General features: G+C 49.7%; 1 protein-coding gene across 6 annotated transcripts in view; it reads right to left on the bottom strand.

Moving 5' to 3' along the window:
• MYB (MYB proto-oncogene, transcription factor) overlaps positions 1–6,921 on the bottom strand; it is a 47,213-nt gene extending 40,292 nt beyond the window's left edge. For 2 of the 6 annotated variants that reach the window (XM_069606741.1, XM_069606743.1), the window contains exons 1-2: positions 6,714–6,862; positions 2,476–2,599 (exon numbers count right to left, since the gene is read on the bottom strand). In XM_069606741.1, coding sequence (XP_069462842.1) covers positions 2,476–2,599; positions 6,714–6,736 — 147 coding nt within the window. In that variant the 5' untranslated portion in view covers positions 6,737–6,862. Of the gene's footprint in view, positions 1–2,475; positions 2,600–6,713 lie in introns of all 6 variants that reach the window. The other 4 variants (XM_069606742.1, XM_069606739.1, XM_069606740.1 and 1 more) reach the window with 4 other exon arrangements.
• Positions 6,922–17,209: the final 10,288 nt, after the last annotated feature.

Here is a 17,209-nt window from a genome sequence, read left to right as displayed (position 1 = left end):
TTTGGTGGAATTCACTTGCCGAATGCAGGGTAATGCGGGCCACCAGCCGCAGAAATCTATTCTTTGTGCTGCATCTAGAAAACTCATCCTCTGAAGCCCCTCACTAAAATAGAGATTTTAAATGCAACCAGCAACTTGGGTGGCCACCGTGAAGTATGCGCACTGCCAACCTGAAACATGCTCTGCGTGCGATGTACCAAGCTAATCCCATGTGCTCACTTTTCACAATCTGTGACCAGAGCTTTGGTAGGTGAAGAGTTTTGAATGACTCCCTGCCACTGGCATTGCTCTGGCCAACCTTCCACACCACTCTTTTCAGCCTGTCTGCACGACTGCAAAAGGCAATCAGCCACATGCAAATAGGTCTGGGAACTACTATTTCCGAAATCTGCTCATTTGGTTTCACTGATCGCCCCTGATCCATGACTTGGGATACCTGGCCAGAAAAATGAGGCTGGTGTCTGCAGTATAACCATAGGGATTGGAGGGCCTGCTTTGCAAGTCTGCAGAACCCACGGAGGACAGCATATTTGCAGCGCTTATACATCAGACCACACAGCAATTAGTTGCACGGGCGAGCAGCATTCTGCTTTTCACTGCGAGACTGTCACAGTGTAAAAGGTTATCAGAAAAATGTGACTTAATTATTTCTCTATGGCTTTCACTAAGGCTCACAGAAAAAGAGCTCTGTAAAAATAGATTTTGGGCACGTCTCACACCTTTACAGAACCAATCCACCAAAACCAAAGCCAATCAGAGGCCAGCAATACCCCCTTTCTGAATTCTAGGGTTCTGAGATGATATGGCATGTATAATATACACAACTGTTTCAAGACGCAACGAGGCAAGGGAGGGGAAACAGATGGAGGAAAAAGACAACGAGTTTACCAGGCCTAGTGACATTGAGATCGCACAGGTGCAGGGGAGAGGGCAGGGGAAAAGCATACTTGCCAACCCTATTGATTTAGGCAGTAGGCTGCTGCTTTTTAAGCAGTCCTACTGCCTACAGATTTGGGTGACAGATCCTACTGGTTTTTACAGGGGCAGGTAATGTATGTGACTCTAAGGCAGGCTGCTTGTCTGTCTGTCTGTGCAGTGGGAGGGTAAGTGATTGCTTTGAGTGATGGACTTGGACCAATCCACTGACCTGACAGCTTCGTGAGTCTGCCCTGCACTCTGGTCGGGACAGGCCTTAGGTGAACCACCAGTGAAAGTAAGGGGCAGCGCGTACCACCACCATCACACAGAATCTGCATATCAGACTGAGGAGGATAGCAATCTGCATGTTGTTCAGTTATTCATCTTCCACTGCAGGAATAAATAGGCATTACCCATGCTGCGGCTACAGAGCAGTGGCAAACGTTGCCTACCAGCTCTGCGTGATTACCTTCTGTGAAGATAGGTAATTGAATTCATTGTTAACTTACCATTCACAATTATACATTTTAAACATTGGAGCATCTTTCCATGTTGTGCTGTTTGACGGGTTGTGCATTTTAGAATGCTGCAGTGCGGCCAACAATGTATTTTTTGTATTTTCCTGTGGTGTCTTTGTAATGCAAGGTATTATTTTTGAAACTTGAAAAACCCTACATCTTTTTGGTCATAGAATGTTTGCAAGTATGGAAAAGTGCCAGTACAGGGATCAAAACAACAGGTAGTGTGGCCAGCAGATAGCAGGTGCAAGGGTAAGTGCAGACAGCGGGTGTCCAATAAGTGCAGGTAGTGGTTGCAGATACAGACCCAAGTGCAGGGGTTGCCAGGAGGCAGTGCGGGTGTGCAACTGGACGGGCCGGAACCTGGGTCCGAAATCAGAGGGTAGCCAGGTGACCAGTGCAGTATCAGACAGGAGATCAGCAGAGGGGAGGAAGAGAGAAGGCAGAAGTAAAGTATCATCAGTTCACCCTCTGTGACTTAAGGCCTACTCTGCTGCCCAGTGGCAGATTGGCCTACAGGGAAGTCTGGCGATTTTCCAGTGGGTGTGTGCGCACCATGGGCCTCTTTTTTCTGAGAACACTCAGTATTGTTTGTGTTTCTGCGTGCAACACAGGCCATTAAAATGCTATTTTCGCTTGCAATGTGTAAAACGGGGACACTTTGTAAAAAAAAATATCCAGGGCCTCTTTTGGTTCCCAGTCCACTCCACACGCAAAGGCAGGCGAGCAGAAGCAAGGAGCATTTAATCCAGGAGGAAACAAGACTCCTCCTTCCTCGCTTAGCAACCACTTTCCGACAACAAAAGGCCAGAAGTGATAACCAAACAGTGCAGCAAAGGCATTGTACCTTGAAAAACGCAAGCCTTGCCTTCATAGCACACTACAGTGCGAAGAGGTGTCTTGAGGACCTGCCAATGCTCAAATGTGTGGTGTGAATTAAGTGGTGTGATAATCTGTTCAGTAACCCAATACTCTGCTACACACACACACGCGTGCGCGCACCTTGTTTGTCACTTTGCGATTCCTCAGTTGTGTTTACCTCTTCGCGAGTCCATCGTGTTTTCCCCAAGTGCCGTTTCCCGCCTTTACACAGCAGGCCGTCGTAGTCGTGATCATGGTCATACATCTCGACTTCCTCGTCGTCCTCATCGCTGCTGTATATGCTACAAGGGAACACAGGTCAAGAGCAGATATCAGAGTAAGTGCCAGGACTCCAGGCCACCCACCACCCCCACCCAACCACACAAAAGCCGGCCAGTGCTGCATGGCAAGCCTCGCAAAAGGGAGAATCTGAAAAACTTGTAGGGCAAGATTTTGTTCTGCATTCTAGTGTCCTCATATTTTGAACAGGTTCTCCTGTTTTTGGTATCCACAGATACGAGGAAAGTGCTGGCATGTTTATCCGAGCTGTGCGTGTTCAGACCTGCTCAGGCTGAGAGCAGGAACCTTTTGGCAAACATTACGCCGGTGGAGTTTTGAAACGCAGCGCTCAAGTGAGTTGCAAAAACAATGCTGCGTTTCAATGGTGTGTGAGACTGACGTAGTCTCCTGTTCTACCTGAAGGCCCAAACTCGTCCCCCGCGTTCCCTGCTGGACTGCGCACTGATGTTCCTTCTCAGACAGTATCTTGCCAGGGCAAAAACTTAAAGAAAATAAGCATACTTTTTCTTACACTTGTAAATGACAACAAGGCCTTGGTCATTGACCCAGAAAATTGATTCTAGGGACTGGCTCTGACAGGCTTCATCTAGTTAAAGCTAGGGTTTATAATAAACAACAAGGCCACATGGCAGCCAGAAATACAGAGATCACCCCCCCACCCCAATTCCAAGCTCGGAAAATACCCTTCCAGAAAAGCCCCCACCTTGACAGCAATGTTGTCTCATACACTTCAATGGGAGAATGGGGCCTGCTGTTGTACAAGTTTGGGACGTTGCTTCCTCTTCATAAATTAACTTAAATCCGGCCCACTGAGCAGATCGCATTGTTTTGGAAATAAACAGAACACCAAACACACCCACACGCAGTTCACGGTCAGGTAGAGACAAAGGCAGGTCTACAGTGTACTGTTTCCACAGCAACCAAGTGAATTCGGAAAAAAACATGCCGCCTGGGCCGGGCCAGCTTCAAAATGTAGACTTCTGTCTCGGTTGACCCACAGTTCGCCGGGCCGCTTTACACTGCACCTCCCCACTCGTGTGCTCTGTGGCAAAAAAGGGAGTTTCCTAGAGTTCCTTTACCTTTCTCAATATGCATTCTTCTAGCACTCATTGGGCATATAAACAAATGTCAAGAAGTGAAGTGCCACGTTATCTAGTGCCACGAGGCCACTGCCGGGGCCGATAATTAAAAAGCCCTGCTTGATGTGACACTTGGGAAGGCAGTGCGCCATTTCATGTGCAAGGTGGTTGAACTAGGTGTTACTGCTTTGTAGCTCGCGTCTGGTGTGTGCAGAGGCAGACAAAGTATAACCCTACGACAGTCTTCCCGGTCGTGACGAATTAACTCATCCTTTCAGAAACCACGCCATGAACACGATGACTAGAACAGCGGTGAGATGCAGATGGGGCAGCCCACGGAGAGGTGACGAAAAGTGAAACTTCAAACTGATCAGTGTCGTTTAAAAAAAAAAACGTAACTTGCGGATTTGGCAACACGTTTTCATCATACGTTCTTGGTGCAGGGTCAGGGCCATATTTGGTTGGACGCGGTTGCCTTTTTGAGATGAATCCTCACCACTTTCAGCAGCATGCTGTGACAGAACGGCCAAATTACGGGGAGAATCAGATGCACGGGAATGTCTTAGTGTGTGCAAAACACATGCAAAAAACAAACATGGGCCTTAAAACGGCAACACACACTAGAGTGCTAAACTTAACTTCAGGAGGAAACTTAATTATGCAAGAGAGCAGTGCAGAGAAGGAGGGAAATGGGACGTTGCCACACACCAAGGCCACTTGAAAAACACAGCAGGTAACACTGACATGCCGCTTTCCTCCCCAACATGCCCTCCGCACGGCTCCCTGCTGCCACCGGTCCTGGGTTTACTTTTGCCTGGCCGGTTCCTTTATTGGCACTTTGCTTCTCCCTGCCGACAGTTGCCACTTCGGGCCTAACCCAGTAAATAACATCTATTTGATTGGACTGCAATGGAAGGCCCAGCTGTACTTCAGTTCCAAGTCTCATCTTCTGTGGCAAGCCGTCCGCAAGGCCCAGAATTCTTTATTTATTTAGGGGGTTTATATAGCGCTAGGGGTCACTCCATAGCGCCACTAGAGGGATGCATGGGGAGAAGTAAGTGGAGCCAATATGGGAAACGGGAGGGCATACACCATTAAGAGCAGGTCAGTGGCTGCATTCATGTAGGACAAAAGTGAGAACAATGCTGCCACATTTGATGCAAACCGCTCCTAAGTAATCACTCGTAATGCCACCCTCGGTGTATTGTAAACAAAGGCTTCGGTCATTTTTTCTGTCTGTGTGCACGCACCACGATGCAAAAAATCGCGTAGTACGGGTGCCGAGTCCTCCGTTTAGCACTTGGAAGGAAGGCGTGGAGTAACACAGTCGGCTCCCGTGGTCAGAGGCTTCTACTTGTCTTTGCCCTTCCCTTTCTCGTATCAAAAGCAATGATGTGCGACCAACCACAATATTCACACCGCCCCAATACTTTCAAAGGAGGTCCAAGATGAACCAACACGTCCGGGGACCCACGTCACCATTATGATGGGCTTACAGACATATAAAGTGCGTCCGAGTGCCGGGCGCCAATTCGACCCCCAACCCATCGCACACTTTTAATATTAATTAAAAAAAATCATCTTGGCCAGACCCCATGTGAAGGTGTCAACCTAAGCACATGGCAACAAGGCCCGAGTCATGGATTTTTTTTGCACGGTCGACACTCAAACCCGCATTCATGGAACTGTGCAAAGTGTATTTTTGCAGTACAAAATGAACTTTGCACTGTGCAGTCACTTTCCAGCAGTGCAAACTCACTTTGAAATGTGCAAATAAATCCATGAATCCGGCCCTGAGTCTTTCCCCAAAAAAGTGCACACCGCTGCAACGCACTTCTGTGAAAGGACGGGGCGAGATCGAGCTTCCGAGCATGTGGCAGGTGCGGGAAGGCCTCCAAGGTGCCTCCGGGGCCCGGAGCCGCGGAGAGGGAAGTCGCACGTGCACCTGTCCGGGATGAGTTAGCAAGTGCCATGCGCACCTCGCACGCCCAATCCCAGACGGCTGAGGTGCGGGCGGTGTAACAGCCTGACCTTTTCAACCCGTTTTTTTTTATTTTCTCTTAAAACTGTTGTGTTGGGTCATTTATGAATGAAAAGCGACAAGTCCCTTCTTCACAGTTCGTAAAAAAGATAAGTGTGTTAAGCGCCCGCCACGAGCCATGACAGCGGTCGACCTGACGTGACTGAGCGGCCGCGCTAGTCAGCGAGGCTCCCGCGCACGCCCTCGCCACCTGCGCACACCTGCCCGCCCCCAGCGCTGACAGACGCCGCATGCATAATGAATGGGGGTCCCGAGCCGCGTGCAGCTCCGCTCAGAAGCACGGCCCCGCGCCTGCCTGCCATATGCCGGGGTAATCCCGTGCAAGCACACGCTTGCTCCGCACGCTGGCAGCAGGCATGCCGCGGGTTCTCCCGGGCTTGCCTGCACTGGCACCACCGCTGCCGAGGGCGAGACATGCATGCAAAGCAGCGCCCTGCCCTGATGTAGGGGTCAGCGGGTGCAACCGTGTGGAGGGGGTTCCGGGCGGCGTGGCAACCGCCCAGTCACAAGCGGGCAAGCCTCCTTACTTTCCCACTTAGTACACGGGGGCGTACTTTCTCCCTGTACCATACATGCTTAACATAAATGCACCTGCTCCCGGCAGTCTGAACACGAAAGCATGGCAAGTTGCTAGGGATCCACTGGCAGACGCACTCTACATGAGTGCAATGTTACAAGTACAGATACTAGCAATTGCAAACAGCTAAAAGTGCACGCATCTTAAGGGGCACAAGATCAAAACTACAAAACTGATATTAAACCAACCCAAAAGGTGCAGCATATTATAATGGTGGAACCTGCAACAGGGCAAATCTAAAATTGCACAAAAATAGGTGAAATGAGAGGGTACTAGTTTAAACGTTCGCATGCCAAAAAGTGCACTATTTAAACTGAAAGTGTGCAAGCAGCAAAACGCATCGGTCACAAAAACTGCGAAGCAAGAACAAGGCACACGTGTAATCATAGGAACAAGTAGGGCTGGGTTTGCGCGTGTACCTGTGCCTGGGTCGCCTGGCCATCCTGAGAGCGGTGCAGGTGCTGTCTTGAAGGGTAAGCTCCACCACCAGAATTAAAGTTTCTGGCCAGGAGAAGTAGCGGAGGAGAGGACCTTTGGGGGCAGGGGGCTGGACTAGGGAGGGGAGAGGGGGCGGAGGCAACAGGTTGAGATGAAAGAGTGAAAAAAAAACTCTGTAAACAGAGATTCCATCAAACAAAGAGCCACTAGGACACACCCCCTCCCGCCAAATCTGGCGCCGCTGCCAGCTGCGCCTGCGCCTTGCCCTGCCCCGCGAGATGGCCGGCGGGGGAGTGGTGGGCGTCCGGCGCCCTTTCCAGCCTGATCCCCGCTCTGAAGAGTCGGGCGCGCCGGGGGGTCGGGGGGGAGGGGGGTTGTGGGGTGGGCGGAGCCCCCGCCTGAAAGAAAGAGAGGGCGGTGGAAACCAGAAACTCCTCCGCCCCTGCAGCAGAGGACGTGGGGAGGCTGGCTGTGCCCGGGGCTACCATGTGGCTGCCAAAAGAGGCACATGGGCGCTGCTTCCCCTCTCCACGGGCAATGCACTTTCCTCGACCGACATATTACATTTATAAAATTACATTTGGTTAAGAGAAGTGTGGAGGCGCGGAACGTAAACAGAAGCTAAGAAGTTTTAGTATTTTGACTAAAAACGAGGGTATTTCTCAAGTTCCAGTGATCGTATAGTTGGCATGTAAAACCCTCTTTGACTTAAGCGGTTGCAGACATGCTTGTCAGTTCACCTATCAACAACGCTGACCGGATCAACATTTTTGAAGGTTACAGCATGCGCGTTTTTTTTAAAGTTAAAATTTTGACGAACCCTAGAGAGTTACTTCGAATTTGCGGGCTTCTCGTTTTGGAGCAGGCTTGAGTTTTGGTATGGCACACATTGCAGGGAGCCAGCTCTGCGTATTTGCTGTGCAGGCGTCCTGTGGCCGCTTCTCTTTTCAAAATTCCCACCCTTTTAGAGATCCACGGCATAGCAAAGCACACCACAAACAGCATTTGAATCATATTTACGGGGTGGTAGGTACTTCTTGCTTCATGTGTCCGACGCGGCAATCACACCTTGAACACGGGGGTGCCTCCCCCAGTTCCCCCGTGCTTTTCATCCGTGGGGGGAGGAGCGCACAGCTGACCTGGTCGTTTTAAAATGTATATATATAAAACGTCGCCCGAGTGACACGAACATACGTTGGGGGGTGGAATATGTATGCTTTAACAAGAGGGAAACACTACTTTTGCTGGTGGAATAAATAAGCGAGAAAACAATAGGATACTCTACAATTTAAATGGGCATCGTTCCCATTATACAAATCCCATTATACAAATCACATTTTAAAACAGTTGCTGTTTTTTACTACCTTGTGGTGTGTATTATATCAAAATGTACATGAATGTCGAGGTGGCGCTGCCTGTTACGGGGTCGGGTAAGACCCAGCCCCAAGTTGAATGTACTCACGGAGACACATACCACAGACCCAGTTGGCTGGTTGGAACTGGCATGTCTGTCTTTTTGTGGATAGAGTTTATCCATCAGCTGTGATTTTTGGATACCGAGGCTTGAGCCTCATTACTCCATCTTCTCGGGTTGAGTATGTATGTAGTCGTGGGTTAGGATTCTTGGTCTGTGTGGACTTGTCACAGTAGGGCTGGTTTCACTTTTATTTGCACTTTTACATGAGGTGTGTACACGTGACACGGCACAAGCCTGTGCGGGGGGGGGGAGGGGTTCAGACAACATCCCATGGCAACTATAACAAAACCAAACATTGCATAACTTTGAAAACACAACATAATAAGCTGCTGCTCCACTGGCTACCAGCATCAATCAACCAAGTCCAATGGCTTTCTTCTCTGGGTGGGCCACCACTTTATTATGCAACCTCCTCTTCACCGCAGCTCCCACACTGCTCACCGGACCATCCTTCACTCCAACACCTAGCTAGAACACCTCTTCATCTTTTAGCTCCTACATAGCTGCCATTTTATTTCTTTATTGTGCATTTTTAAAGCGCTCCCACAGCCCCGGGGCATCGAGACGCTGTTATAGGAACATGTTTCTTAGTAGTGTATTTCTAACGCGCTTAATACCCAGAGTTTTCTAAGCGCGGACCCGGGGATCGAACCTGTGTTGCTTTTGTGTCGTCTTATTTCCAAGGTGAGCACGTTGCAGCTGAGCTATCCTCCCGGGACAGTTTTCTTCTTGACTGCAGTTCTTCACTGTTGGCTGCCATCTGGGCACCTACATCGGGACGTCGTTCTTTACCTGGCCTGTTGTTTTGGTGGCACTTATGGATGGCCACAAGATCTTCCAGAGAGCAGCAAAGCGCCCTACTTTGTGGCATTGCCCACACTGCCCCCCCATCGTCGGGCACCCTCCGGCATGCAGCATTATTCTGCTGCGGTACCCACATGGCCGAGGGCCTACATCTTCCCCTCGAGCTTTTGGGGCTGTCCCACTTCCCCCTCCACTCTTCTTATTTTGCTCCCGGCCCATGCACACTTCACCCATCTTCAGCCCCTTGATGGCATCCTACATCATAGGTGAACGTGTTGTGGCCAACTCATGGGCTCGTCCTAGCTCCAATATCTTTTAAGATCTGAGTGCACAATTTGTTGGAGCTGCATGCCTGAATCACTTGGACCCTGAGCTCTCCCTCTTCATTCACAAAGTCACAAGTGGCAGCCAGCAGGCGAAGCCTCGTGTAGAACGAGTCAAGGAACTCATCCGGGTGCGGTGTCGCTTATCGCAAGGAGAATCTTTCAACATCAATGTTCACCATTGGCGCAAAATACTCAGTAAGAGCCTTTCTCGCCTCTTGGTAGGTTCCAGTTCCTGGGGGGCAACGTTTTATAGAGTCTGTGGACATCGCTCCCCGCTTAAAACAGCAATATGGTATTTTTCTTTGCATCATCGATTATCTCAGCCGCCTCATAAAACATCTAATCTCTCCAGCCAATGCACCCAGTTAGCTCCTAGGCATGTGGGACTCCCTTTTATGCCGAATTATGGTACTGGGTGACTGTTAAACAGGCGACCGTGGGACTGTACAGGTCCACCCGCTCTATGTCGTGGTGCCGAAACATAGCTCGCCCCTTGACTAGGCCCTTGTATGTTACTTGGCCCGGGCGTACTGAACACTGAACCTGGGGTTTCTGTCCATCCTCTCCATTTCTAGGTTGTGCCCCTTTAACCTGGTAGCCATGGGGATCCTGGGCCACACAAACCACTCCCAGGGGTGCACACTGCAATAGGCGGGCCAACAGCACCTTTCTACGGCAAAAGTACCTGGGAATCATGGCTGCTGACACCTTCACACAACCTCTCCTCTTCTGGATTGGCTTACTCCTTCCTCTTTAACCAGAGCCCCTCTGTGGGCCAGACCGCACAAGCACCATCTGGACCAGGCCTGCGGCATGCAGGGATCAATATACCTTCAGCTCCCTCCCTCGGTATTCCGAGCCACAGCGTCGTTGTGCAGCCCACCTCGGACGTCACAGGAGCGTTCTCCGGTGTCATCAGGTGTCGAACACTAAAACAAAAACCCTTTCCTGAAACAGGCGGTCACAAGGACAGGCCCGGTAGTAGGGGCCTGTGCGCACAACTTGCGCCGAGCCCTGAGAACGCTCTGAGGACTGCAGAACCACAAGCCCGCACACAGCAGGATCTCATCGGGGAGGCTGCTGGTCTCCGGGGCAGGACCGGCACCAATGTAGAGCATAGCGTGGCGGGCACTCTTTGTAGGATGTGCTGGCATGACCGGTGGACATGCAGGTTCGTACTCCCTCATCGCCAATGTTACATGGTTGAGTAAGGTTCCAGCCCCCACTTGTATGCACTTACAGATACACATACCACAGACCCAGTTGGCTGCTTGGAACAGGCGCACGTGAGGACGTGCACCCCTTTTATTCATACTCTCACATGGTGTGTCACGTGTTACTGCACACATGACACAGCACAAGCCTCGCGGGGGGGTTCAGACATAACACTGTCTAGCTCAGTGGATCAATCCACCTACCAAAGAACTGTATGAGCAGGCAAGAATGCAGCTGTAATCCGAAGTCGAGGTATGCTTTGTAGCTGGTTAATGATCTCTGCTATTGGACACAAGACTACATAGGGGAGCATAGGGCATGAGGCACCCTTCCTGGGGAATATTTGCTTTGCTTCTATCAGATGGCAGCTGGCTTTTGGTTAGATTGGGGCTGGGAAGATATTTGGGTCTGGTACTTTCAAGACCTTTTTAAAAATGTGGGACCAGATGGGAAGTGCTCTTGGCTCATTTTGCATTGTCCAAATGCACCATTAAAGGCATAGTTCACTCTAAAATTTTATTGGCTAAATAGATGGCCCATAATCAAAAATATATATAAAAAATATTTTTAAACAAAGTTCCTATGTAAAGATTTGAGCAAATGAGGCTCAAACTCAAACATTTCAAGCACTAGGAGGCATCCATTTTGTGAAATGGATGAGCCTCCTGTGCTTCTGTTAAGCTCTACCCTTGCCGCACTAATGAAGCAAAAGCCAGCCAGCTGTAATGAACAAAAGCTACCACTGGGTGGCTTTTGCTTCATTATTGCCGGAGAGCAGAGAAAGCAGGCAGGAAGGCTGCATGCAGGTAAGTGCTTATATATATATATATATATATATATATATATATATATATATATATAGCACCAAAAGCCTAATATATATATATATGTTTGCAGTGGCTTCAGCTTGTGTGGGAGCCCAGGAGACTCAAAGCTGAAGCCATGGCAATCATAAATACAATGTTGTATTTATGATTTCCGTTGTTTTTTAAGCACGGCAATCATAAATACAACAACGTTGTATTTATAATTGCTGGGCCTTTGCTTGTAGGCAAGTACAGGCAATTATGAATACATTGCCGGCATCCAGCAGGGTTGTCATAATTGCTACGACTTTCTTTTCTAGTTTTCCGCACGGCAAACTGGAAAAGAAAGTCGCAGTAATTATGAAAACTCTGCTGGCAGCCGGCGAAATATTCATAATTGCTCTGCCTTTCATTTTACGTTTTCTGTGCTTCCCTGAGCTTGGGGAGCACCGAAAACGTAAAATGAAAGTGAAGGCATCCTCCTCCATGTTTAGCTCTGCTCTGGCTGCAGTAAGCAAAAGCTCCCCGTTGGGGGCTTTTGCTGCTTGATTAGTGCCACCTGGGCAGAGCTTAACATGAACAGAGGAGGCTGCTTGAAATGACAAAATGGATGCTCCCATGTAAACACTTTGAGCCTCGTTTGCTCAAAAGTTTACATAGGAACTTTCTTTAAAAAGATGTTTAATATATGTTTTTGATTATTGCCCATCTTTTGGGACAATACAATTTTAGAGTGAACTATTCCTTTAATGTCTATCACAATGGCACTATCATGGCTCAGGGCTGTCAGCCCAACCTCATCCTTCTTGACAGGTGTCTTCCATCTCTCTTCAACTGCCCCCCTCTCCTGTCACCCCTCTATCCCCCATCCTGCCTCTCCCCTCCCCCCAGTAGTTGCAGCACACCCCTGTACCCCCTTGCAATTCCTTTAAAGGGGGCAGCCAGCTTCACTTAGCTACGCTCAATTCTTGCTCTGCTATCAAAAACCCTTCTAAAATCTCTCAACTCCTTGAAGACCTTGACGTCCTTGCTCGCACTGAGACTTGTTTCAAGGCCAGTTCTGTCACTGCTTTTGACACTTTCTTACCCGAGGACTTCAAGATCCTGTCCAATCCCAGGCCCTCCCAGCCTGATGGTGGAGTGGCCCTGATTTTCCCTGAGTGGGTTCCTGCCTCCATCATCCCCACTCAAATGTATTCTTCCTGCGAAAGCCTAGTCTGCAAGCTTTCTGTCTCGCCCACCTTCTCTCTTACTCTCGCTACCATTTACAGGTCCCGCAGACATTTCTCCCTCTTCCTCTCAGAATGGGCCAACCTATCCTCATCTCTTGGGCAAGTCCTTGTTTACGCACACGCCTACACACACAACCTATACACGCCACTCCTGGGCCTCCACCGCACATCATAAAAATACTTTAACAAAGCAAACTAAAATAAGCTGAAACAACAGACACTACTATTCCCAAGCTCTCTAATTATACAAAGCTCCTATATTTATCTTTATGTTTACTCCCGCACTGGTCAATACATTGCACATGGTGCCACCTTCCCCCTTACTCAGGGGGGTTCCCTCGATTCCCCTTTTCTTTTTTCCTTGCTATCCTTAAAAATGTATGAAAAAAACCAAGAGATAAACACACACTGCACAAATATGCTACACTCTCAATTTCAATCACTGTGTGTTCACACTGTTCACACTGCTCCATACATCCAACTCTACTTTGTTATCCCTTGCAGGCTGTACTCTTGTGCACGTGGGACTCTGCAAAGACGGCTCCCACAGGGCTACTCGGTGCTACGCGTTTTGGGACTGGTCGATGTTGGTGGGTGCAGCCCTTCCGGAGAGGCCACCTGGACACCTCCGCAGGTACGGGGGCATTGGTATCACGTCGGGGTCACCAAATGAAGGCAAGTCCATGTTTACGCTCACGCCAGAAAGAATGCCATTCTAGTGAAAAAGGTCAAGAGATTGCTTGCAAGGATAACAAGGTTTAATTGTACAGAATACAAAGGTATCAGCAAATGACTCTGCTGCTCGAGAACGTTCTGGGTAATCTTAGTACAGGCAGAAGCTTAAAAAGCCATATGGTGTCAGGTGTCATGATACACAGTAAAAACTAGCACCACTGATTGGCGAGACCATATACATGAGGGATTCCAGGCTACAATTGGTTCACATTTCCGCTGTCTGTCAGTTCCCATGTGGGTCCGCTAGACTCTGAGGAGTGAAGGTCAAGTCTCTCATAAGTTACAATATCCAAACTACTACGATACAGTAAGCCTACTATTATATCACTATGGCATGCACCTGGGAGGTTCAGGGATGAGTGCCAGGGGGACGGGAGGAAGAAATATAGTCACGCTGACCCACACATTCTGTGCTTTGTTGCTCTTGCACCGAAGGCTTCCACCCTCGTTTTGATCTATAATTTATCCTTCCCTGTACCTCGTGTTGCAAAGGATGGATTTATGCGGAGAGGTGAAACAGTTGGACATGCTTAGATTTTTAATGGCCATTTAGTGTATGATTGGGGTTGTGGTCACATACTATCCTGGAATGCAATGGGTGTGGAGACTGGGTCAGTGGTGTGAACCATGGCTCTGGGTCTGTTGGTGGGGGTTAGAGGTCTGCTGGCAGTTGGGCTGTGATGAATGGGCAGTGCGAGGATCCTGGTGTTGTCTCACGGCTTTCAGGGTGCATTACTCGCAGCAATACTGAGTAATTGCAACAATGGGTGGACAAGGGAAAGCTTCCGTGAGAACTGAACATGCAGGCTCATCCCTTCTTAATGATCTGAGCCTAGTTGAGTTTTTCCATGGAGCTAAAGTTATGCCGCGCGGCCATGCAAGACTGTGCATCTACCATAACTATAAAATGGTGTTCCTTTCTATACGCGCACTGGGTCTATGCATCTATCGTTTCCGCTATATTATATCCGTGCCTAGTTTCATAGCACGGTCCTCTCCCCCCTTGCACACTTCAAGATTTGATACAGGATCCAATCTCACCTTAAGGCGCTTAGGTGGGTGGATAGACTAATTTCCCTCCCAACACCTCTTCCCCCAAACGTATCTTCCTATGGACTTTACCATCTCTCTTGACTCTCCTGATGTGGCTACCGTGTTCTTTCGCAACCTCTGCAACACTCTTTCCCTCACTATCCTTCCCCTGGCCCTACCCACTCTGCCGGTCACACCTTGGATGCTCTCATCTCGACTGACATCCCTCTCTCCAATCCTTTTACCACCCCTCTCTCCTGGTCTGACCACTGTCTCCTCTTCCCACCGTGACCTCCCCTGTCCCCTGATGATGCCTCCACCCGCACTGCCAGTCTCCTTCTCAGTCATTGGACCGATGACGAGCACGTCAGTCACTGCATTTGCCCCTTCCTTCATTCCTCCCCCACCCTTCATTAGACTCTCCTTCTGACTCTGTTCTTGCTAAGCTCCATCTCTCTATCTCTAACACCCTGGACATCCTCGCCCCTGTCATTAGGATCCCATGAAGCCTGCCTCTAAATGCAACTCTTGGTATGATTCTGACTTGGCAGCTTTGAAACGCAAATGCAAAACTGCAGAGCAGAAGTAACAGGCATCTAGCTCATCCTCTGACAAACTGGCCTGCCCCCTACTCCAAAGTCAATATCGTCTCGCCATCTGCTCCAAGAAGAGGGCTCATGTCCCAGCCCGCATCTATGGAGCCTCCAATAACACGGCAGAACGTTTTAAAATCTGCAAGGGACTGGCCAATCCTTCCACAGTCTCCTCCTCCCTCCCAGGCCCTTTGCTCTGCATTGGCCACCCTCTTCTCCAAAACTCTGGACATCCTGTCCTCTCTTTCATCTGTTCCCCCCATAAACCCCTGGCTCCTCGCCTCCCTTTGCCCCCCTCTGCTCCCATGTACTCTACTCCTTCTATCCCATTTCACCAGATGAGATCTCTAGAGTTGTCTGTTCTATGAAAGTCTCCTCTTAACGGGTGCTCCCCTGCTCCTCCAGAACCATCAAGGACCACATTGCCACTCTCGTCCCAGCCTTGGCTGACCTCTGCAACCACTCAATTGCCACTGGCTTCTTCCCTCAACCCCCTAAGCACTCTCTTGTGCACCCTCTCCTAAGAAATCTGCATGCTGACCCTTCTTGCCCGGCTAACTAACGCCCTATCTCTATCAACCCTTTTTTGGGCAAACTCATGGGAAAACTGGTCACCCCCAACTGACCCTACACCTGCCTCTATGACCACCAATCCAGTTTCAGGGCAGCCAGAGGCACAGAAACTGCTCTCCTAAACACCCTTAAAGACCTACTCTCTAATCTGAACGCTAACTCTCCCTCTGTTCTGATCCTCCTCAATCTTTCTTCTGCCTTTGACACAGTCAACTGCTCCATCCACATAAACTGTCTCCATGATACCATAGGCATCACAGACAGGGCACTAGCGTGGCTTACCTTGTTCCTTTCAGACAGACCATCCCAATTGCAAGTGGGTCCTTTCTTTCCTCCACCTCACTCTCTACCTGTGGCATCCCTCAGGGCTCCAGCCTATCTCCATGGCTCTTCTATATATACCTGGTCTGTTTGGCCCACCTGATCTCCACCTTCTCCCCCAACTTCCAGTGTTATGCAGATGACACACAGCTCTCTTTCAAGCTGCAATCCTCTACCTCCTCCGCCTCCTCCCTCATTCCTGAGTGCCTGACCGCTATTCAGGCATGGTGCTCTGCCAATGATCTCTGCCTTAATGCCAGTAAGACAGAGATCCTTCTCATTGGGATGCCTGCTCCTCCCCCCACTCTCTGGCCTGACTCCTTGGGTCCACTCCCCTCAGCCACTTGTGAGGCAAAAAACCTTGGGATCATCTTTGACTCCTCTCTCTCCTTCTCTCCTCACATCACAGACCTTGTCAAGAAGTCCAACTTTCAGCTGCACCTCCTCAGGGGCATTCTACCTTTCATCACCTTCCCCAAGGAGCTCAAAGTCTCCAGAGACATGGTTCCCTCTAGGCTGGACTACTGCAACAGCCTCTTCCTCAATCTGCCTCTTTCCTCCCTTTGCCCCATTCAACTACTCCAGAATAGAACTGCAAGACTTATCCTTGGCCTCAAGCACAGGGACCGTATCTCTCCTGTCCTTAAATCCCTCCATTGGCTCCCAGTGTCTGCAGGGATAGAATTCAAGACCCTTTGCATCATCCACAAGGCTGTCTGGGGCATGGCACCTCTCTACATCCAGCTTTCCATCCCTAAATACCTCCCAGCCAGAGTCCTTCACTTCTGTGGCTCCAACTCTCTGCAGGTCAAACGTTTCTCCAAGCAGAGAGTGGGAGGTAGATCCCTCTCCTCAGCTGGCTCCTTCCTCTGAAACAGCCTCCCTCCTCCCCTCAGACTTGAGCCGGACCTTTTTAAGTTCTGGAAACTTCTCAATACTCTCCTTTTCTCCTCTTCTTTCTCTCTCCCACTGTGCTAACACTCCCTCTACCGCTGCGACTGTGGCCTGGTACCTTCAGAGTCATACAGGGACCAGACCACCCCCTACAATTCCCCCCAGCATCCCTTGCCAGCACTTGCCCTCGGGCACCGTTTCCCAGATTAGCCCAACCTGGTACTCCCTGTCCACCACACTCATCCTCCCTTCCCCCTCCACCCCCAGGGTACTTGCTGCCGTGGCCCACCCAGCACTTGCCACCCAGCAGGTGATCACCTCACTCCTGCACTTCTTCCTGTACCCCTCCCCCTGCACTTACGTCCTTGTTCATGCACTTGTACTGTAGGGTGTCACAAGGCCAATATAACTGTTTTTTGTTGTTCCGCTTTGTTATTCCCATGCCTCCTTTCCCCCACCCCCCATCTTG

Source organism: Ambystoma mexicanum, chromosome 4p, assembly GCF_040938575.1.
Source record: "Ambystoma mexicanum isolate Mex_15411 chromosome 4p, UKY_AmexF1_1, whole genome shotgun sequence".
NCBI lineage: Eukaryota > Metazoa > Chordata > Amphibia > Caudata > Ambystomatidae > Ambystoma > Ambystoma mexicanum.
Note: the sequence above shows the minus strand (reverse complement) of the source record. Positions and strands in the feature narration are given on the sequence as shown.